The sequence below is a fragment of the Columba livia genome, chromosome 5 (genome assembly GCF_036013475.1).
Source record: "Columba livia isolate bColLiv1 breed racing homer chromosome 5, bColLiv1.pat.W.v2, whole genome shotgun sequence".
NCBI classification, from domain to species: Eukaryota; Metazoa; Chordata; class Aves; order Columbiformes; family Columbidae; genus Columba; species Columba livia.
This window is the reverse complement of record NC_088606.1, coordinates 58,029,121-58,052,408: the sequence shown is the minus strand read 5'-3', so window position 1 is coordinate 58,052,408 and position 23,288 is coordinate 58,029,121. Positions and strand designations below refer to the sequence as shown.

The window sequence follows — 23,288 nt, the reverse complement described above, 5'->3', positions numbered from 1 at the left end:
CAATCTTTTGTGCAATTTAGTCATAGACTCAATTGTTTCAGGAATTAAGTGTGTAAATTAACCATGAATTATTATGATTTTTTTGTTGTTTAAAATTTTCAATTGAAAACAAATTTATGTTCCTAGAGGAGCAACAGAGTAAATTCACTCTTCACTGATCAATATATAAAGATCACTTTTCTTGGAAAAAAATAAGCAAGGTAGAAGGGAATATCCCAGAAAATTCTTACTGTGCAAGTCCATTGTTTACTGCGATTGGTAGGAGTAATTCAGAAGCTCCACATTAAAGATATCTTGCTCATGGGTGTGGGAAGAAAAATGAAATAGCACATTGTCTTTTTACTAAAGACTCATTTAATATTAATTCACAAGTGTAAGATTTCTTGCTGTTTTTCCCTTACAGTCTGAATCGCCTAGCAATGGAAGGAGCAATCTAACATCTACTCCCGTTCTGCCAGCACTTTTAGAAAAGTGAGTTTTCTCCAGGTCATCTCATTACCTATTAAATCCACCTATTAAATTTAAATGATATCATTTCTATGTTTCCTAAGAGAAGTTGTACCAAGACATACAGTATTGAAATCAGTGACACAATATTGATTTAAGTTGATTCATAGTGTGGTAACTGTATTTAACTGCATCACCATCATATTGTTCTTTTAATGTTCAAAGAGTTCACAAGCAGTGTCTCAGAACTACACCAAGCCTGCTGTGATCATTAGAATTGATCAAGTAAAAAATGAAGCAGAACATTATACATTTAAACATTTGAATAGACCTACCTTCAGAACTTGACAAAACTGAGACTATTACATACAATTAATGTGGCTTTTAAAAAAAATAAGTATTTCCTGGAACAAATGAATGCTGTATGTAAAGCTGGCCACGAGCAACCCTGGGTATGAATATTCCTGAACTTGACTATCCCAGCAAAAATTGTGTCCTGCCCATGCCTTTTCAACATGTGATCAGCTGTTAAGAATGGTATTTTGAAATATTATGATATCCAGCATCATGTAGGTTTTTAAACTTACATGAATAAACATAAATATACAAAATTCAAAAGTATAATTTATTATAATAGTAGATAATGAACATTTTACAGAGGTAAAAAGAATTATTAAATGGTGTAGTAATGATCTTTTTAGTATAAAATGAATTGAACATTCAGCTAAATTAAAGCATTAGGTTTGAGGTTTTAGTTTTAACAACCTAAGAAGCTAACAGCTAGATAAGTTTGCATTTTAAAATTAAAAAATAGAGATTCAAAGCAGAAGGGGGTTTTGTTTGTTTTTTTTTTAGCATAGTAACAAGCAAATACCTCAATATCTGTATTTTTTTTCTAGTACATATAAATTACAACAATATTTTTCATTAAATCATTTGCCCTTCTGACTCTATGTTACTTAGGATTAGTGTAAATGTCCTGGATGGATTAAAGTGTGCTGCTTTCCATAATAGTTCTATGAGAGATTCCATGGGTTTAAATAGTACTATTAGTACTTTCAGAGCAAAGTAATAGTTACATGGACAAGGAAAGCAGAAAACTACTCTCCTGGAAAGCATTTGCATCTACACATTTTTGGAAAGAACTTCTAAGTTAGTTCTTTCAGTTGAAGTTCATGTGCACATATAATTTAATTTTATACAAGTTTGTGAAATGTAAAGCCTCTGCAGCACTAGAATACAAAGATGGACAACAGGAAAACATGTGAGACTGGGCTGAGAACAGATAGCAAAGTCAAGCTGTTCTACAAGGTCTTTGTAAACAATTGCCATTATGGACACAGGGACTGTTGCACTTGCAAACCCATGTGTATCTATATTTTATTCATATGTATAATCAGCTTAGAAAGCAAAAATAAAAAATTGTCAGAAATATTTCCAAATACTTGTCTCTTTCAAGAGATATTGTACGTTCTGACGAAGTTGCTTGCTGATGTTTCAGAAGAAAACTTACTAAAACATCACATTGATTTTTGTTGTTGGTTTTGTTACTACTACTATGGTCATTTTTATGGTTTGCAATGTCACAATAAAATACAATATTAATTTAAGTTAAAATTTGTTAGGATGATTTAAACATGAAAATTAAAAGCTTTAAAATATGCAGATCTCACATCTGTACGGAATAATGATTCTTGCATATTTTATTATTAGCACTGAGGCAGGACAAAGTTTATCTTATGTCTTTGTTTTATCTCTGTGCTTTACTGAGAATGAAAACATGCAACAATTGGGAAAACAAAACCACTGAACTATGGCACTAGTTGTTACAACTCAACAGAACTCTACAAGATTTAGACCATCTTTCAAAATGGTACAGAAATTCGGGGGGGGCGGGGGGAAATATTTCTTACTGCATCTTAAGAAAACAAATCATGTTGTCAAATGACAGAAGTAGAAATTGAAATTCAAGTTTAAGCATAAGTATGTAGTGTAAAATTACATAGTTCAGCCAAGTTTTGTATATTTGAGCACTTCAAGCGTATATTCATGATGTGTTTAAAGTTCAAGTGAAAATAATATCTAGGGTTAACAAGACTTATTGCGAGAAAATCCATTGCCCACAGATGGTGTCAATCTGGATGAAGTGTTCTGCCCTTGTTTTTAGTGCCAGAAAAATAATGCATACAAAAGGGTTAGATTCAAGAAGTTGCAATGGGATCCACTGTTGAGCATGTTAAACCTTGACTGATAGATTTGCTAAGTCATGTCTGAATTACTTGAACTCTTTGTCCCAGACTTAAATAAGTAAGGAGAGGTGAGCACTGCAGAAAGAGACCAATATATAATGGCTTATCCTTAGGCTAAACGTCCAAAGCTTTTGCTTAAGAAAGTTTTTAATGACAAAAGCTATGTATATACTTTTTTAACCTGTGCATCAGCTCAACTTATAAAGTCAGCAGAGGGGAGTTCCTAAAAGGCAAATAAGAAAAATTATTTGTGAAATTATACTATTTCTATTATTTTCCTCTGACATAGCAGGCTACAATTTCTAAGCTGATTTTTTAAAAGTTGAGGGAAATGTTTAGAAGAATAGCAAATAGATGCCATGGATAAGCCAGGAGACAAATGCTCTTTTCTCTTTTCTAAAGAAGAAGAAACAAAAAGCAAGTTTTAATACCTTAGAAACATATTAATTACTGTTCTTAAATTACAACATTTTGAAAATAAAATTTTGCTTAATGTTTAATTTTTTTTCTTTTGGAGGACATATTATTTCTCTGATATACATTAAAGAAGAAAAATCAGGAGTCACAAAATTGCGTGTGATTGTTCTTGTTCAGTAGTATAATCCAAATACAACACATTCCAGTGGTATTATTTTCTGTTTGTCTGTTTCTTCTGTATTGGCAGTGGTAAGACTAATGGAGAGCCTGACAGTGAAACCTCTACTTCTGTGCTGACACAGAGTGGGTTGGAAGAAATCAGTCCTGAAACTAAAGCCAAGATAGAAGAGGAAGCATATAACAAAGGGTGGGAATATTTTTATGTGAACTAAATCTGCAGATACGTGCTACCAAATGAGGACATACGTTTTATAATGTAATTTTAAATGCAAAATGAGTTACATAATAAAAACAACCTCCTTTAGGAACGTGGGAAACAATGTGACTGAGCTTCACTCGTATTTGCATCATAGCTGTTCACTTCCACCCTTAATTAATATTAGCCAGGCTGTGGGAGAGCAGCTATATCAGAGACTCTGGGTTAGGTTGGTGTTCTTATGTCAACAGTGTTCAGCTTTGTGATAGGATAATCCAAAACCACTTTATAAAATGTTTATTCTGAAAAGTGTATATCAAAATGAGTAAAGAGTAGGTATCAGCTTTTGCAGTGAACTTGTGTCATTTGTATCACAAAGTGCTTTACACAGCAAGTTTTGAGGAAATTAACAGCTTTGGGATCTGTTTCTGAATGTCAAGCAAATAACTTTGTATGATGGGAAGAGTGAGACAAAAATTGTGATCCTCTCCTGCAGAATCCAGCAGGCCATCTCTCTTGAGCATTGATTTGCACTTTTTCTCCAGAAAAGAAAAATAGAGAGGGTGTTCATAATGGTTGAAAAATAATAGAGAAATACTTACCAACTCCTTTACAACAGACAAAAGTTGTGCTCTGCTGAGGACTATAACCTTTCTTTTCTAAGATGATACATTTGGTAACAGAGCTAATATAATTCTCTGTTAAGGAAACATGGCTCTGTGTGCTGTACTCAGGTTATTTAGCTAGATTTACTTTTTTCCATGTGCTGCAACACTGCTATTTGTGTTTTATTGCACATAACAAAACACAAAGCTAATTTTTTGTTACATAGGAACAGGTTTATACAGCATGCTAGAGTAAGAAAAATGTTTTGTGTGTTAAAGCTATCAGGAAGGCTTGAAGAAAACCAAAGAACTTCAGGAACTGAAGGAAGAAGATGAAGAGACACCAAAAGAAAGTCATGATGAACATGAAGAAAGTGAAAATGAAGATGAGATAAAAAACCTGAAAAGCAGGTGAGACAGTGGTGTGATATGTCCATACAAGAGTGGCCACGTTTTTCTATTTGTGGTACCCAGCCAAGTGTTTAATACTGTTATCTTGACATCATTTCTTCCAGTCTAAGGACACATATTTGAAACAACAGTATTTTCACGGAAAGGCATATTACAAGATAACATAATTGCAAAATGCAAAACTTTCTATTTTGATATTTCAACTCAAATTGTATGTTGACATCAACTTGTTTCATCTTGATGGGGTTTGGTTTTGATTTGAGGTAAAAAACATTCTACAGAAGTTCTTTAGATGCCAGAAGGCACGGGTTGTCTCATACAAATCGTAATTGAGGAATCTGATGCCCATATCTGTGCCATATGTCATTCCCAAAGGGTCTTCGCAGGTGAATCTTTCCATACATCTACAAGATGAATGCAGATTAAGACAAGCTCTCCAGTTATGTTGGACTAGCTCTGATTTGGACCTGAAGCATTTGATGCTTAACTGGAAAACTTTATGAAATTTTCAGCTTTTCTTAGAGTGAATTATTGAGTTTCCTTAGTGGTTCTACCACCCAATTCAATATACCTGCAATTTGCTGAATTTTAGAAGCACAGAGACTTTTGCATTAGAGAGGAATTGAATGCTGGCCAAAGTAATATGTCCAGTCCCAAGCTAAGGTAGGGATCCTTACCTGATCCAGAAGAATTAATTTCCATTCCATTTCATAACCATTATGATTATAAACATCTGTTAATTTGAGATTTCAGCCATGTTCAGAAGGGCAGCCAACTCACTAGTCATGAAACTCTTAGGAAGAAATGTTTACAGCATGTTCTATGTTTAGCTGAGCAAGCTATGAACAGTGCAGAATTTTACATCACATCAGGCTCTGAGATTTGCCAGTTGACAGGTAGAAGAAATAGAAGTCAAGTTTACGGTCTTCAGCTGCCTTGCAAATATCACCGATATCTGAGTGCACAGCTTTTCCTAAAAGAACAGTCTGATTCTTCTTTGATGAGCTGTTTGTATTTGGAAGAAAGATGGTGCACCATACATATATGAAACTTCTCAAATTGAAAAACTTAATATAATAAATTTGCATATGATTAATATATAACAGTTTTCTTTTAATTTTACAGCAGACTTGAAGTCATCATTAATTATTTACATATATTGTACCCCAAACTGTGTAAACACTGGAATGTGGTATGGCTTGTAGTGGCTGCGATAATCATTTTTGCCGTGGTGTTGGGAATCTACCATTCATACAACTCCTGTGATGAAAAATCAGAGGGACCTGAAGGGAAGGCCAGCTGTTCTGCCGCCCATCAAAATTCCTGGTGGAACTCAGGATTTCAACATGAGCAACGCACTGAATAATAGAGGAACAACCATGTATTTGTGGTACCTGAGCAAGTATGTGTATTAGGACACAGTTGTTATAGGTAGTGCTTAGTCAGCCTTATGGTTGTTAAATATGATCTGTTAGACAAGTGAGTTACTCCACACCATCAGGTTTGGGGATACATTGTGAACATACCTTGCTAAAATGACAACCTGATAAATAATCCCGTCTGTCCTCTTATTGTAAATGCCTGATAAAAATAAATTAATATCGAATCATGATAAGGTTTTGCAGTAATCAGCAACCAGCAAGACATTTAAAATAATGATTTGCACAGGATATTATTTCTGCTATGGTTCTGAAGAAAATCATAAAACTTGCATTTGCAGTTAGTGCTTTCCTTTTATTTTCTGAATTTACTGGTGATTGTTGAAGTACTAATGGCATTTCAGTCCTTTGGGTTTAAAGAGTCTAATTGATTTCCTTATTCGTGATTATTGAGTAGAAATAGAAGCTCTTCTATGGATTATCAGACCAAATGCCTTGCTGATCAAGTAATTTTATAAGACTAATTAACTGTATGATTATTTAAATGGAATACTAAGTACGTGCATAAATGTGTTTTATTATATACTTTAAGAATGGGACCACCACTTTTTTTTTGGGATATACAACAAAACCTAAAATGTCTAGGTGGCAAAAACCCTACCAGTGCCCAGGTGAATCAGGACATGCAAGCAGTGAGGATTTTTAAGAGGTTGCTGCATGTCTTCAGTAGTTCATTTTCAGAATCTGATGCCAAGTATATGACTGTTCTGATATGCTTTCAAAGCTAAACTATCAGGTCATGACAGGGTATTCTTTTGCACAGATTTTTTTAACAGTTCTGAATATTGGGAAGTTGTGAGTTCTCACACAAGAATGTGAAAGCCTGTAATTTTAAGACAAGCAATTTCAAAATGGTAAAGCCATTATCTGTAAAAAAACCACACCACCTAGGGGTGAGGCCAAATGCATGTCACTTATGGTATGCCGTAGGTACCTGCTGAACGTCACTTCTGACTGAAGATGAACTATGTGTATCTTGCCATAGCTATATGCTTGAATCTAACCATAATACCAAAATAAGTGTGACACTTGATTGCACTCATATCTTGCATTCTTCTGGCATTTTCTGACTGATTAACAGGTCTGTTTACCAACTCAAGGGTCAGTAAGTTATGAAGTACTGTAATTTCAGTTCAGATGTAGTTAGTATTGTCTTGTTTCCTTTTGGTGTCAACACTGAACCTCAAGCTAACTATCAAAGAAAACAGGTCTCTAAGTCATAAAGTTAATTTATGTATCTGGCACTAGTAACAAACATCCTGCTGGTGAATTTTCTTTGTTATATCTTTAGCCACATGTTTCTTAAAAGACATTAATATTGAAAAAGAAAAGAAAAAAATTTAAAAAGCAAACCATACCACTTTTTTTTTTTTTGGTGGGGGGTGGGACTGAGGAGGAAGTCTATAAGCAGTTGGGAGGGGTTGTTGTTGTTTTAAAGTATATATTGTTGAGGAATGGTGTGCTTAAGGAGGTTCAAAAAGGATAATGGGAAAGTGTCATTTGGTCTAAATTCGTAATTGGTAAAGCATAAGACAAAAGAAGGCTGCTTGCGAATTACTTGGTATCTGTTTGGTTCAGTTAGAATATCTGACTATGAAGAACTACTGTGACATTTCACTTCAGTATTTGAAGAAACTTGCCAGTTGCTCTTTGAATACTTCTTTATTAAAATCAGCTTCTTTAACTTAATATTCTTTGCAAATAGTGTTGATACCTTAAGGCAATAAAAGTAGAAGGTAAATAGTCCTGAAGATTCAGGACTCAATGCCAAAAATTATGGTACATATTTGATAATGTGATTGTGGAAATGTTGGGCTGCACCAAGGAAAAATAATGAACAATGCTTATAATTGAATTATTTCACTCTTGTTTACAACTGCACTGATGTGGGTCCAACATTTTATTTTAAGTGCATGTAGAAAGTCATTGATATCAATCGGGCTCTTGAACTGCTTAATGTTAAGTGTGTGCCAAGTTTCTTTTGGTCAGGGTGTGCTTGAGGTTTCCATCCTCTCCATTCAGCACACTGGCTTTTGGTGGACATAGTGCACAAGGGCAAGTTTCTGTAAGTAATTGTACTGATTTGAACTGAACTACTTGCATGTCTAAGGCAAGTATAATTTAGCCACAAAGTTATTAATTGTTGTGCGCAATGGACTGAAAGAGGCAAGATATTTCACGAGAATGAAAATTTATGAAAGTTTATTTACAAAAAAAACTTGTTCTTTTTATAACTACTTTGAGCAAACTGTCCACTAAAAATGATGAACCACAATGACTAACAGCACATTAAATGGTTTTGATTGTTTTTCAGTTAATTGATGAAGACACCTTTTTAATAGGAAACTAGATGGAGCTCAAAAACTATTCTAAATGTAATTTTATCTGTTGGATATTAGTTTGCTTTATCTGGGGGCAGGGGGAACACAACCTGGTTTGTGTTCAAAGATCACATAACAAGAAATATATATATTATTTATGCTATTAACACTGAAGTAGTTTTCTTGAGGTGCAATATTTATTTTTCTGCTTTGATAAGACACGTTTATTATTTTTCCTGCACAGCACAGATGTTTCTAGTAAAAGGAAATTTAAAAGGGCACTATTTTTGTGTATCATATTTAAATTTGTAATATTGTAAGATTTTGCACAAGTGTGCTGGTATTGTACTGTATAGTATCACATACTTGAGTTTTGAAATAAAAGTATGGTTTCAAAGTCAGTGTTGCTGCCTTAAAGGTTTGGTTTTTACATGCGCTCCGTCTGCATATTAATGGCTATTTTCTGAAGAAATACATACTGCCTTGTCTATACTGCGTAATGTAGTGCCATGTTACACATACCAAAGATCTTGTTCTTAGTCTTTCAGTTCTTCAGGGAAGTGCTGTAGAAGAAGCAAGCAAACTCCTGTTTCAGTACAGAAAGTGTTAGTAAGCAGGGTCATCCCTGTCATAGCCCAGAAACAAGATGAGAGAGGAAACTGGAATATCCTGGAGGGAGTTTAACTCCTGCTTCCAAGGGAGGCTCCTGGCACTGAGGAGGTTGAACATGGAGAGCAACGGGGGAGATCTGTAACCCGAGGAGACTGAGTGAAAGGTTAGGATTCTTGATTTCATTACTGTTCTTGTTGGCTTGGGAGGCCTGGGAAGCCTGGGCTTTGTGGAGAGCTGAACTGCCAGACCAGCGGGGAGGAGACAATGCTCAGTTTCCACAAAGAACAGCAATGTCACTTCTGAATCTCTGATGCTCTCTGTCAGGGAGAAAAACTCTGGGACAGCAACAACCTTGAAAAGAAGGACTGGCACCAGGATAAGACCCTGATATTTGTGTTTTCCACATGAACATCTTTTTAAACTTGTTTCCTCTCCTGTTGTTCAGGCTTCAAGGTTCCATTAGAAATGATTGTAGAAAACAGTTAAATCTGTTCTCCCATATCAGAAAGTTGCTGTTTAGCAAGCTTCAGCAGCATTTTAAAACACGTTGTCATGAGATGCTGGGAATTTCCCTTATACGATACTGTGAGTATTTAGGTTAAATGCTAATTCAGGATTCAGTATAAGGCTGGGTTTTTTTCACCACACAATTTAAGATGAAGACCCACAAACAGATTAAAGACCTTTTGTACTGTTACAGTCCAGGTAAGTGACCTGCCACACAGTTTTAGAACAGCTGAAATATAAAAATGAAGAACCTGGTGTGAAAAAAAAAAAAAAAAGTTATTTCAGTCTCATTTCATCATTCTAAAATTATTTTCTCTCTCTCCTAACCTATAATTTGCTCTTACAAAACCATGTGAAGGAGCTTGTGTTTTTGTTTGGTGTTACGAAAGTTTTTATCTCCTTTTCTCCAACTAAAAATCCTACTAAACATCAATAGCATGGACAGAGTGTGACTAAAGGAGTTTTGCCCCAGTGAGGATAATAGGCATGAAGTATTAAAACTTGGAAGTACAATTAGCGTGCAATTTTAAAACGTCAGAAATCCAGCTTCTTATTAGTTTTCATGGCAGGAAATACTTAGCAGTCAAGGTAAGCATGGAAATGGTAAGATTTTGTTTTATGTTCTTGGTAGTTTACAGCCACAATCTGCTAGTCCATGAGAGCTACAGAATAACTACTAGTTTCTACTCCTACCTTGTAAATGTAAGTGAATCCACTTAGAACTTGCTTCAGTGAGAGTACGTTTGATTACAGTATTTCAGATTGCCATCACTTTGTAGAGGCAGGTAAGTATAACACAACAAAGGAGTGAATAGAAATCGGAGTAAGAAAATTGTCTTAAGATCTCAAAGAGTTTTATCAACATTCAGTTACAAACCACAGCCCAAACAAAACCCAGTTTTCATTGCTTTATTGCTGATGGAGACATCACAGCAATCTCTGTGGCCCTGTCTGTGTTATAGTATACCCATAACCATATTACATGCTGCTGTAAGAGACTGGGCTTGTGCCCAGATAAAACTTAATACTATCTTAATATGTTAAATGGGAATTTTCTACAATGCAAATGGCAATTTAAAGAGGTATCTACTGTTACACTTGTTTTTACAGGACCTTGAAAACAGCCTGGGGATGTAGCACATGTAAAAGTTTCCTGAATCACAAACTGAATGTGATGTAACAAAATCATCCTGTTGAGAGAGAGACAGAATAGAAAAAAAAAAGGTTCATACCATTCTGAACTGTATAAGCAGGTAATTTGTAAAGTAAATGCAAGCATTGGCAAGGCCTCAGCTAGAGGGAAAGAATGAGCAAGCTGGGATTTCTTAGCTGAAAGAAAAGTGGGAGCAGAGGCAGAACTCTCTAAATATACAAGATTGTTGCAAAATGTAAGGGAATTAACTATTTTCCATGTCTGTTTCCAACAGGAAAAGAACTGATAAGTTTACACCATGGTATGGGTAAGTCAGTTTAGACTAGGGAATACCTTTTAACAGTAAGGGACAGTGAAAGACTGGAATAGATCATTTGAGGAAATGTTAGGAATTTGTCACTGGAAGTCTTTAAGAACAGGTTAGACAAACATCTGTCAGGAATAACACAAATACAGCTGATTCTACTGGCAGTAAAGAGAACGGGCTGATCTCTTGAACTCCATTCCTGCTCTATGTTTGTTGGAATCTCTGAGAAAAAAAGAATCATTTCTTTATGAAGATTTCCTGAAGGTTTTCTAAGTACAGCCGTGAGGATCATCTGTGTTTTGAGTCACTATTTGTTGGAACCTCACAAAAGGCAGCAGTGAAGGGACTGGCTCCCACCTCTGTTCCTGCTGTCTCACAAGGAATCCCATTTACAGTAGAGTATCTCCAGATACATTCAAAACTAGGTATCATGTTATCTCTGGTACCCAATTTTTCATTGGAACTGTAAGGCAAAAAAAGGTACAAGTTCTGCTTTGAGACAAATAGTTTAATGGGGAATGGATGCCCTTGCAATTCCAAAAGAAAAATCCTGCCTGGCATTCCGTGATACAATAGAGATTTCACTTTATTTACCAGATGAATAGACAACATGAATAATGAGCTGTTAATCAGTAAAACAGGAAAAAACAGCAAAAGAAAAACTTCTTTCAAAGTATTTACTGACTGAGCAGTCTAACAGTCTTATCTCCCTTCCTCAGCTGTGTTTTCTGAGTCAGCAGTAGTTAAATTTTCCAGCAAGCCCTACATGAAAGAAAGTGTAGAGGGTGATTAGGGATTTCCAGTCAGTGACCTCACCTTTGAGTGGGACAGTCAACACTTTTGCTCTGACAGTCATTCTATGAAGCAGCGCAGTAACAGCTGAAGTTGCTATCGAGAAGGCTTTTCAGAGGTGGTCTGACAGTATCCAATCCCTTAACTTTCCTCAGCACAGGAGACAAATCATCTTGAATTTTTCACTTGTCCAAGTTGGTGACAATGGCAACTTATTCTGGAGTGACCTCAGCAGTGTTTTTCATCTGGGTTACGACATTCATGGCTCAAAATTACATTATAACGGGTATGTAAAGTTCCACTTTTTAAAGTCTCCTGGTTAAACAGTAAAGTACTTTTAAAAAGGTAACTAGATTTGCAAACAAAAGTGAGGGAAAGGGACTGTGTGTAAATATGTTTCTGATGCAGGAAACCACAGCGTTTTGAGAATACAGTGCTATGAAGGCTACTCTAGCGTATAGGGGAACCTTTTCATTGTTAGTCTGTTTTTTGTCTAAATGCTACAGAAATTTTAAAGATTTGGTATTGCATTTAGGATTAAGTTCAGAGCTATTGTAATGTGATTTCATTTTGTATTATTTAAAATACCACCGCAAACAGTTTTCTACAAAAGGCAAGAGAATTAATGCACAACGAAGCCAATACCCATAGCTTACAAAAATTGAACATTTTTCTTCCTGTTCAATGACAACTTTGTCTTGTTGTGAGATTCTTCTATCTAGCTCTTCCCATCTTCCTCAGTAAAACAGATTTTTCACACAAGACCCAGATACTGAAAAGAATGTCCAGTTATTAGCAGGTTTACTTGAGCAAACCTTAAAGTACAGCCATGTGCAGCTTGCACACCAAAAAGGATAACATGCTTCTAAAGGATTGATCTGTCTCCTGTACAAAATCAGTCATCTTTAGAACAGAGTTCAGAGGTGATTTAAGAAGTGATGAGAAGACTTGAAAAAGCTACTGTTCTCATTCTGCATTTTTTCCTCACACTGTAAAACCATCTGGAATTTAGATTGAAGCTGATAACTTTTCCAAAATATTTATTTTACTTCGTCACTTTGATTTAAAAGGCTTAGTGAATTCTAAGGTACAACTTTGATTTAAGTCCTACAGTCACTTTTCTTATCACTTAAGACTTAATTTTCTCATACTGAATTTTTATATTACACTACATATCTGTCATGCAATTCTCATGTAAAAGTATTTGTCCTGTAATTGAATTATTAAAGACTAAGGGTTTACAAGTATCTAGGCAACTTTCTAAGTTTTCAAGAAATTCCATTCAGTCAGCTGCTGAGCTTTAGTTGAAATTTGTAACGTTGGTCAGAGAGAAACTTTCATTCTCAGTTTTTAGAAGTTGTATTAGCTCACAGCTAAAGATGCAAAAATAATTGACTAAGCAAGCAATAAGAGTGAAGTTTGAGCGCAAAAGGCAGTAAGGAGAGAAAGGAATTAGGAATAACCCTAGGGGAGGAATGGGGTCTTGAAAACTAAGAAAGAGGAATTGTGGGATGTGCTGCAGCAGCTGAGATGAGGAGTTATCCAGGAAACCAAAAAAGATTCTCTAGAGGACTGGGAGAGTTGCCTGCTAGCAAGAGGGAATCAAGACAACTTAACACTGAACGCTCCTTTGACACAAAAGTACTTTGGCCAAAATGAAGACATACAAGAGGACGCTGATGAAGACAGGCTGGCTGAAAGGCAGAAATTTGACAGTGTGAATCATCTTCACACCGGGACTACTTGGATGGACTTGAAGTCCTTGATACCTAGACATACATCTTCCCTGAGCAACAGGGCTTCTCTACAACCTCATGCAATGTGTTTGGGTTGGTCTTACGTTCAAGTCAGGGCTGGATGCAGCCACAATTTGGCTGTAGGGACTGCTCAAGTGTTCAGTGGCTCACCTGCCCCGCAACTGTGTCTACACCATGCCAAGAAGTGTTAATGGAAGGCCACAGCCTCCATCACTGCTGGGATAAATCTACAATATCCATGATTGCTCTAACAAACATTTAAGTCCAATTAAACTAAAACATGTAAGGACAAAAGAGATGCATCTTTTACCAGAAATTGTTTCCAACTCCATCACAGCCAGCGGGGCAGGAGTGAAAAGCCTGCCTTTATTTAGCACTCCACACAAGTTCAGTCATCTTTGCATCCTCTTCTTATCATGGGAGTGGCTTGGCTGTGACTCTGTCACTTCATTCATTCATAAAATTCAACTTAACCTCTGTTGCCAAGACATCATGTGGTGGATCTGCAAGCACCACTTCATCCTGCCTTGAGAATTTGTGTATTGCCTGTATTCTGATGCACAATTTTTATGATGTATTAATTAGTGTACATACCTAGCTGGCTCACAGTCTGAAGAGAATATTGAATAAGGAAGTAACACCTGTGGCTGTTGGTTATCTGAAATGTTTGCAATTAAATGTTTAAATATTTCATTTAATATGGCAATTACATATGCTTCCTGTGAAATATGGAGGCAAAAGAATAATATCCTTTCTCCTTGTCTGTGTGAAATCCTAAATTCTGCCCTATGTCCCAAACACAGGCTAAGAAAGTAGAGCAGGTGTAATCAGACCTAAGCTTATGCCTTTCCTGGGGCAGGTGTCATGGACAGTGTGCCAGCTGTGGCTATCTGAAAAAGCTGGATGAATGGCCTATGGAAGAGGAATGAGGAAAAGCATCAGAAATTCACCCGGCCTGTCCCCTCTGTCCTTGGCCTGCCAAGTACTCAGTAAATTGTACACCTGACAGTGCTGGAAGCATCATGCCAAGCTAGGTTAAAAAATAAAATAATAAAATAAAATAAAAAATTAAAAGTTAAGTTTAGGAGGAGTAAGGAATATAAGAAATGATAGAATCTTTATAGGCATGTTTTCTTATTGTTATATTAATTCCATGAAAAATTATGTATAATGCCTTAGATAGAACCCGTATTGTAAGTGTGGTATACTGACAGAATCAGTGGCTCAGTGCAACTGTTTCAGCATTTTAAATTTAAAAACAAACAAACAAAAAAAAGCAGGGGGGAGGAGGAACCTGTCTGATTACTCTTCCCATTTTGCATAAGTATGACAAAGAAGAATGCCCTTAGTAAAAAAGTGACTCCAGGTAATGACTCAAATGCCAACTGTACATGCATTTAGGCTAATAACCACCAAACCTCTTGAAATTATAGACTGTTGTGTTATGAAAATCTGTTCTATTTTTTGTCTTTTTGCTAAATATTAGTTTTCTGCTATCCTCAAACTAGAAACTTCAACATTCAGTTCAGTTGAATCTGGTGTTAAATTCTTCAGAAAGAACAAATGTTAATATTCAAATACTAACCTTGAATATTTATATCTAAATTACAGGTTCCATTCTTTCACCTTGCAGGATCACAGGTGTAGGAATTTATCTTGAGGAGAAAGTGAATTTCTCAGAAGCAAGTAATGCATGTAACCAACTGAATCTACAATTGGCAAGTAAAGACCAAGTTGAAAAGGCTTTGAAACACGGCTTTGAAACATGCAGGTATATGACTTCAGTTAGTGTCTCATTACCTTTAGTGAAATCCTTTACACACATTTGAGACTGGTGGTAAATCTAATATTAAAAGGACTGATGCTTTTTATTGTAGCTATGGATGGGTGAAAGATGGATTTGTTGTCATTCCTCGGATAACATCCAACAAGAAATGTGGTAAGGGCAACACTGGACTAGTGCCGTGGAATGCTGAGCACTTTAAAACATTTAAGGTTTACTGCTTCAATTCCTCAGGTATGTAACCATGACAGCTACATTTTTTGTGCTTTGATGTTTTGTTGTTTTTTCTTTTTAATATCTGCATGAAAAAAACATTACAATTGCATGAGTTCTTACAATTTGTTGGCCCTTTTCCCCCCAGTCTTAAATGTTGTCAAGTTGTACTTAGCTCTGTGGGGGAAAAAAGCTTCCAAGAAATACAAAAGATCAATTCAGTTAATCTGAATAAGTAATTTGGTGCTGCCACAAAAGCTCTTGAAAAAGACTTGTTTTTACTATTCTGTAATGTCAACACAAGGCTGTTAATATGTTTTGATTATATCGACAGATGAATTTGAAGGACAGTGAATTGAATTTTTAACCAGGGTGGCTGTGCATGGTGTGTATTTTCTTGCAAAAAGACCAAGGATGGGGTACTTCAGAAAAAAATGATATTTAAAAATACATATATATAATGGATCCATTAAACTAAATTGAAATATAAGCTAGAACAGCTGAGACACCATAAAATTAATTAGATTCCTGATCTATTATCAGTAAAATCAAACAGCTTCCCTTAATGTGCATTCTTCTGTGTGTGAAAAGACCTGTTCTTCTCCTCATTCTTGACTGTCCATTCCCAAATAGAAGATATATCAGTGGAACGTGGGCCTTGATAAAAGTTAGATCTTCTCAGCACAACAGATCAGTATTGTTTATTTACAACTTCTGTGGCATTAACTAAAAATAAATAGTTAACTAGATGCATTGTGTTCTTGCTAGTGTCTCAGATCTTATGGTTATTATGTAACAACTATCCCAATAATTAGACCATATACAGGATCAATAAATTATTTCTAATCAGTCCTTTGGCCTTGCCAATGCGTTTTAGATAACAAGAGCAAGAGATTGTGTACAAAATCCTGAATTTTTTCAGGAAAGCTAGGTGAATAACGGTTGAAAAGAGCAGGAGAAAGATGGATGCATAAGATATGCCCATGCAAGGATATTCTATGAAGACCTAAGACCATGTCTGGTGACTGTGCACATTGGAGTTTACACAGAGACTGAGGACAAAGCTGTGAGGGAGAAGACTGTGCCTTCACCACTGGGCCTTTGCTCGTGATCCTGGGCCATTTTAGTGAAGTAGGGTAGATGATGGAAGTAGTTGGCTTACAAAGTATCTGCTGATAAGAAAGCACCATTAAAAATCGACTTACCACCTAACCTGTAAAGATAAAACTACATGATTGGGCCAGCTTAGTTTTTGCTCTACACTCTGTAGCTTTTATTGATGAATGCGTAGGTGAATTAGAACTCAGGCAATATGCTCTAAAAGAGGCTGCTCCTGTTGGTACTGTTATTTATTCTGTTCCTATGCAACATGCTGTTTCAGTGCATGAAATATGTGTCGTTCTGCATCAGAAATGTTGGCTAGGTAGGGTAATGCTAAGGAGGTTTGTTTAGCTTTAATTCAAAAAAGTGATACTGTTATGGTATGTGAAGAAAGTTAACTTTGCTGAATGGTTAGAAAATAACTTAAAGTAATGTATATTTAACATTGGTATGATTCTGCATTTTTTTATCTTAATTACCAAACTGTTGCCTGCTATTACCCAAAATATTTGGCAGAAGCTCAATCTGTCAATTTTATTTGTGCCAAAGAAATGCCAAAATCACTTGAAAACTGCAGTGGAAAAAGTAAAAAGCCCCTAGCATTTAGCTTTTTATTCTGTGAATGGAACTGCGTCATTAGACTTCCCACAGGGATTCATTTGGAGTACATATGTCATTTCCCTGTTATTTATATTGTAATCTGCTTGTTACTTTAGTGAAATTTTTATAGCTTTATAGAATTCACTAGAAGAATTTTCACACTTTCACATAAGCTTGGTTCAGAACTCAGCTTTTGCATTTACATGTAGAAGTCCACTTGCAACTATGTTTTTATATAGACAACTCCCACATAATTTAAATTACTTAATTTCTGAGTGTGCCTGAAGTTTGTTTCTTTGTAGCCCCCATTAGAATCCTGTCACTTTTTCATCTCACACTGGTGTCTGATTTAGCTGAAGGTTCTATGGAGCTACTTCTGTTTCCAGGAGATCAAAGTGGTGTTCCAAGTATCAACAGTGCATGCATATGTTTTGAACATATAAATAACAGAAATATTTTAATCTTGGATCCACAGTTAAGTGTCCTGCTCTGTAGGAGGTCACATTACTGTTTTTATATGCATTATTATTCTAAGTACTTTTCAGGAAGAATTTTGTAACTGGTATGAAATTAAAAAATGAGTATCACAACTTGCTCATAAAAGTGTTTATTTATGTGAGCAATGATAAAAGGTGCATAATCTGGATTGTAGCCATATATTTGAAATAGGCGTGCCTGCTTTGAGTAAGGCTTTTGTGAATAGACAAATAATGATTTCCAGAAGAGAGTGACTGAGGAACAATTTCTATAAATATGTCTGTACAATAAGAACAAAACTAACATCCAACACAACTTTTATGTATTTCCTTTCCCTGCTGCAGATGTTCAGATTAATTCATGTAAACCAGACCCAACTACAACCATGCTACCTTCATCAAGTGCATCAACAGACTTAAGTGCATATTCAGGCTCTGAATTGACTGAGAATGTCACAGCAGCGCCCAATGTGACCGAGTCAGAACAATCCCTGAAAAATAGAAAATTTCGCGTAATATGTATAACCGAAACTATATTACCAACAGAGGGAACTACTACAGAAATGCCAGAGGAATACTCACCGATTGACTCTCCCAACTACACCTCCCGTGCTGCCTTTAAGAACGATGCCGTTGTCTTTGGAGGTAAAGGCCATACAGGGCAGCTATTTAGTCAGATGAGTGAGTTATGTAGATGTCAGTAGTAAAAGTGTTCACTGCTAAGTTTGTTTGCTACTCCAGGATCCATTTTGATATACCTGAACCCGGAGGCAGGAGGGTTATGGTTTTGCAAAAGCAAAGCTTATAAGGCAGAGGAATTTTATATAATTTTAAAGTAGAAGATTTTATTTTACACTTTTTGATTGTATTTTAACATAAAATGGTGGAAGTTCATTCTGATTAATGTGATTTGGGGCAAATACATTTCTGATAAAGTCTGAGCAAACACCATGTGTTCAGAGTAATGGAAAACAAAAGAAGTCAAGAAAAAATTAAGGAGAATTGTTTTCCAAATATGGAGGTGTTCTCTAGGTATGAGGTGTGAATAAGTAATCCTAATACACAGCAACCAAGAGGTAGACTAAGTATGAGGAAACACATTCTAACTGTAAGAATAGTTAGTCACAAAAATATGTTCTCTAGGCAGGCTGTAAATATCCTCCAATGAGCAGATTAGACATGCATCTGTCAGGGGCTGCTTAAATACCTCTTCTAGTCTCTCTTGAAAAAATTAGGAGTACTAACCTTTTTGAGACTCCTAATACCTCTATTCTTGAGTTGATGTGTATGAACTTCTTACACTAGGCTGTTTTTAGAAGAATCTGAATTTATGCTGATTAGCCTTTAGAAAGTCAGAATTAAGTGCATACAAAAGCTCTGTGCTTACCTCACTTTTATCTCTAGGTATCCCCACTGCACTTCTTGTACTGGCAGTCTTCTTCTTCATTATTTCAGTTGTTCTAGCAGTCTGCTATATCAAAAAGTAAGTTTCTTCTTATTTTTTTTTCTCTCTTGGACTGAGTAAACTCCTGGAGTACAACCAGTGAATATTTTAAATATGTAGCTAAAGAGCAAGAGAAGTAATTATAATGACCTAACAGCATAGCACAAAGAAAAAGAATCTTAAACCCTGTAATTATGCAGATAAAGTTTGTTGTTGCTGTTGCCATTCCCTGTTTTAGAAAAGGAACCAAAGACAAAGACTGCCTATTTTTGATTAGTCAGTCATGCCTCACGTGAAACATTTCCATGTGTGCCAAAGGAGCAACACTGAAGTGTTTGTATATAACCCTGTTTATGCAGTTTTACTCCTGTTTCTCTCTGTGTCAGACTAAAGGTAAAAGTTTTTATTCTTGGACTAGGATTGTGTTCAGAAAAAAATAATTGCTGAGCTCATTTGCCACGTGTAAAGATCTTCAACACAGCACAACATTAAATCATGTCAAAAAGTTATGTGCATTTCTAACATCCTAGCCCAGATAGCTTTAGCATGAAGTACCATGAATCCTGAATATACATTGTCTGGTCTTTAAAACAATAACAAAATACTTCTTTAAAAAGCACACTTTTTGAAAAAGCACAATGATCCAGCATGCAACTATTCTCTATGAGAATTTCGTTGGAGTATGGCAAAGAAAGTTAATTCTAGATATTTTTCACCTTATTTCTTGGCCAAACAACATCCATGTTTCTGCTTTACTATTTTTTTTCCTATTTAAAGGTACAAGAAAACTTTCCCATTTTCAAACAAGAATCAGCAAAAAGAAATGGTTGAAACTACTGCTCTCAAGGAGGCCACGTCAAATGACAAAACACCTGAGAAAGAAACAACGAACAATGGAAAAAAGGTAGAAGAGTCTCCAACGAAGCCTGAGGCCACAGTAAAATGTCTAGAAGCAGAAGTTTAAGGGGAAGAACATGCACTTTTGGTAGAAATATTAAATGAAGCACACAGAACTTAGCAATGCTTTTAAACATGGGTGACTGTAAATACTCATGAATGAATATTTTATCTTTCTTAACACATGAAAACATGTTTTTTTAATAACTGCATCTTTATTCATAAATGCTCTTGCAGAAGAACATACTGTCTTATTTACTTGAAATTACAGCTCATTTTTCCTCTTTAATCAATATTAATGACATGCAGTGTGTTACCTGTTTGCACAGAATTCAGATCAATATATAATGAAAAGGTTTTTCTCATCTGGCTGGAGAATGTCTGCTAGCTTAATGTCTAAAATAAAATGATAAAACTGTAGCTCTTCCTCATGTAGATTAGCTTCTTTCCATTAAGTAGTCACATACTGTTTTTAAAAAGTCTGTTTACAAACAGTAGAAACAAACCTGTTTACACATGAATAAAAAAATCAAATAATCCAACCCACTGTTATTCAAATACACAAGGAAGGGTACAAAGATGTTGATGTTTAAATATATATACACAGCAATTAATAACTTTCTTAGATATCTTCATCATGGAATAATTCACTGTTTTATTTATTAAAACTTGTGTCATTCTTCTGCATCAGATATTTGACAGGGAAAAAAAACCTTTGAATTATATCTCAGCAGTTATATTTAAGATCTTTTGTGTATATTTAGATGTGGCTTTCATAATAAAGATCTCGTGGTATGGGACATTTACAGTACTTCATAAAGAAATGAAGTGTGGTAGATATGTTTGTCTGGGCAATTTATTCTCATGAAAGCTGATTCACAGTAAAAAGAGCTCACATAACCTTAATGTTTGAGGAATAATTAGTTGTTATAAAAGAACAACACCAGCAATTTATCAAATATTTTCAAGAATAATGTTTTGGATAACTTATTTTATATGTGAAGAAGGTTATTATGGCAAAGGAAATTTCTTTTTAAATCAAGCAGCTTGAAAAACATAGTCTTAAACAGAATAGCACTAAACTGCTCACCTAGATTGTGTTTTCGACAGAGTAGAACACTGGGTTATGACCTTTTAGGTTTTTGATTCACGGAAATTTTAAAGTCGCCTTGTGGTTATTTATTCCACCAGATAGTGAGTTAGAGTGTACTTCTAATAGCGTGCTTGAAGATCCCCTGTGTTGTTGTTTGGTTGTGGGGTGTTTGTTTGTTTGATAGCTCAGAAATACTTCACGGCTCCAAGCGCCTGGACTGTGTTGACATGCAGTCCACCACTGCCATGAAAGCTACACTACTGCTGAAAGACTGTGATTCGGTAAGCTCTAGAAACTGCTGATTTCAGATGTCCATCAACAGAATTTCAGCAGAAAAACGTGCAGCAGAGGAAAGCACTAGAAACAGCCTTCTCACTCAGTTAAATAATTCCTCTCCTTGCAAAATACTGCAGTAATGCCGTGTATCTCTCCTGGCAACCTGACTGAGAGCACGCTGTGCCCTGTGAGCAGTGCAAGTAGACAGCAGAAGTAAGGCCACCAGGAAAGGCCACAGCCAACAGCTGTCATGATGGTGTCAGAATAATAAACAGGCTTAAGGATGTGGGCAACGCTAATGGATACCAGGTAATTTGGGACTTTTTTGTGACATATTACCATTTCCCTTCCACCTCTCTTTTCCATGTTTTAGAGATTAGAAATCACCGCTTTCTCTATTCTTTTCCCTACCACCAAGAGAGAATTATTTATCACTTCTCTTACTCTCCTACTAATATTACCTCTATTCTACACTTATCAACTTCTTTTTCTCTCAGATTGTCTCATTCACACCCAAACAAATTCAGATCGTTTGTTGCTTCTGGTTTAGATCTAAATAAGGGCATTTTTTTCCCCTGAAGTGTTTACTTTCTAAAAAATCTATACTATATAAGATATCGCCTTAACCCATAAATGCCTTGGTTTATTATGTACCTTAAAACCTCAGATAACTTTCATCCTGACCTTCACACTGACACCTGGCCAATGGACATAGTTTTATCTGCCCCTCCTTTTCATTATAGAATTTATACCAGCACTACAAAGGCTAAAAGGAACCTGTTACACTGTTCTATGTTAATAAAAGCTAGCTATAAGTACCAATCAGCAAGTACTGTATTTGATGTTGTCTGTATAAAATGAGTGCTACTGAGTCACATTTGAATTGGAAAGTACAAAATGTTCTTGCTCATTGTTTAATAGAATTGCAAGGGATGTACCACCACAAAATGAGCAGGAAACATTTATTTAAGTTCTAGACAGAAAGTGTCAGAAAACCAAACCCTTAAACGGTAGTAGCAGAAACTTAAGATAAATTCTTCATTATGTTCCTGACTTTTCTCAAGTGTCATGCTTTTTTTAATCATTCTCAACAGCTATGAAGTTCCTTGATGTCTCAGAAATGGCCATATACTCAAGTGTCTTGCACAAATAACTCACTCCACCTAGCAGGAGATCAAGGTTTGCATTATTCGTTTGACAGTAACGCCGCTCGGATTCCCACACTGAGCTACAGATGTTCGCTGACCTTAGGCGGAAGGGGTGGCTGCCCTGCAGGAAACACAGCGAGGTTCCCAGTCCAGCCCAGTCCCTGTCTGGAATACAGGGGTGCCTTTATCATGGGAAGTACGTGTGTCTGTGTGCGAGCACAAGTGGACAGGAAGGGGAAGCACTACTCCTCGTTATCATTTATGGGTGTTGGGTTTTTTTTCTGACCTTTGCCACGCACACCAAGCTCCACACCCTCCTCCAGAGCAGGGTGTTTTCTTACCCCTGCCGGTTCAGCTTCTGATTCCCCCAAGGCAGCGCTCAGATTCCATAAAGTCTCATTTAAATTCCTATTTATTAGAGCTTGTAGAAAAGAGAGAACACTATAGGCAGTCTTGTGGCCCTTCAGAACTGGGAACCCTGAGCAGTGCAGCAGTGAGTGGGCACTCGCTAAGAGTGCAGCAAGTCCCAAGTGCAGAAAAGTCAACCCGTTTTGGTCATTCAAGCTATTACAGGATTTTTCTCAAAAGAAAACAACTCCACACATGATTACTGCTGGAGAGACAAGATGTTCAGGCGGGGCCTGCTCTGCTCAACTGCAACGCAGTCACCGACTCCACCCCGTGCATCGGTGTACCAGCCCCTGTCACCGCCGGCGGGGAATGGCGTCGGGCCGCGCAGCGACGCGGAAGGCCGGCGGCGGCCCCGGTAGCGCCGCCTCTGGCCCGCGGTCTCGCCCTCGGCCCGGCGGTGCGGGCCCGGTGCCTCCCCGGCCCGGCGGTACCACCGTGTCCTGGCAACAGCGC

At 36.5% G+C, this 23,288-nt stretch overlaps 2 protein-coding genes across 21 annotated transcripts in view; both read left to right on the top strand.

Annotated features, from left to right (window-relative positions):
• IRAG1 (inositol 1,4,5-triphosphate receptor associated 1) overlaps positions 1–8,666 on the top strand; it is a 112,551-nt gene extending 103,885 nt beyond the window's left edge. For 17 of the 18 annotated variants that reach the window (XM_065066184.1, XM_065066189.1, XM_021300648.2 and 14 more), the window contains 4 exons: positions 404–471; positions 3,361–3,480; positions 4,374–4,505; positions 5,631–8,666. In XM_065066184.1, coding sequence (XP_064922256.1) covers positions 404–471; positions 3,361–3,480; positions 4,374–4,505; positions 5,631–5,871 — 561 coding nt within the window. In that variant the 3' untranslated portion in view covers positions 5,872–8,666. The remainder of the gene's footprint in view (positions 1–403; positions 472–3,360; positions 3,481–4,373; positions 4,506–5,630) is intronic. The other variant, XM_065066183.1, reaches the window with a different exon arrangement.
• A 147-nt stretch (positions 8,667–8,813) lies between these two features.
• On the top strand, positions 8,814–20,731 carry LYVE1 (lymphatic vessel endothelial hyaluronan receptor 1). 3 transcript variants are annotated; one of them, XM_021300718.2, is made up of 8 exons: positions 8,977–9,040; positions 10,812–10,844; positions 11,792–11,922; positions 15,027–15,164; positions 15,271–15,410; positions 17,912–18,211; positions 18,971–19,049; positions 19,788–20,731. In XM_021300718.2, the coding sequence occupies exons 2-8, from the start codon at positions 10,836–10,838 to the stop codon at positions 19,972–19,974; spliced, it is 984 nt and encodes a 327-aa protein (XP_021156393.2). In that variant the 5' UTR covers positions 8,977–9,040; positions 10,812–10,835; the 3' UTR covers positions 19,975–20,731. The 3 variants fall into 3 exon arrangements, with proteins under 3 accessions (XP_013225400.1, XP_005499351.1, XP_021156393.2); XM_013369946.3 differs by lacking the exon at positions 10,812–10,844 and having other exon boundaries at positions 8,814–9,040; positions 11,797–11,922; positions 15,005–15,164; XM_005499294.3 differs by lacking the exon at positions 10,812–10,844 and having other exon boundaries at positions 8,814–9,040; positions 15,005–15,164.
• Positions 20,732–23,288: the final 2,557 nt, after the last annotated feature.

Bases quoted from the DNA above. Each gene is read 5' to 3' on its own strand.
- LYVE1 (XM_021300718.2), top strand. The intron at 11,923-15,026 runs GTATGTAAAGTT...TTCACCTTGCAG, and splicing joins TCAAAATTACATTATAACGG to GATCACAGGTGTAGGAATTT. The intron at 15,165-15,270 runs GTATATGACTTC...TTTTTATTGTAG, and splicing joins CACGGCTTTGAAACATGCAG to CTATGGATGGGTGAAAGATG.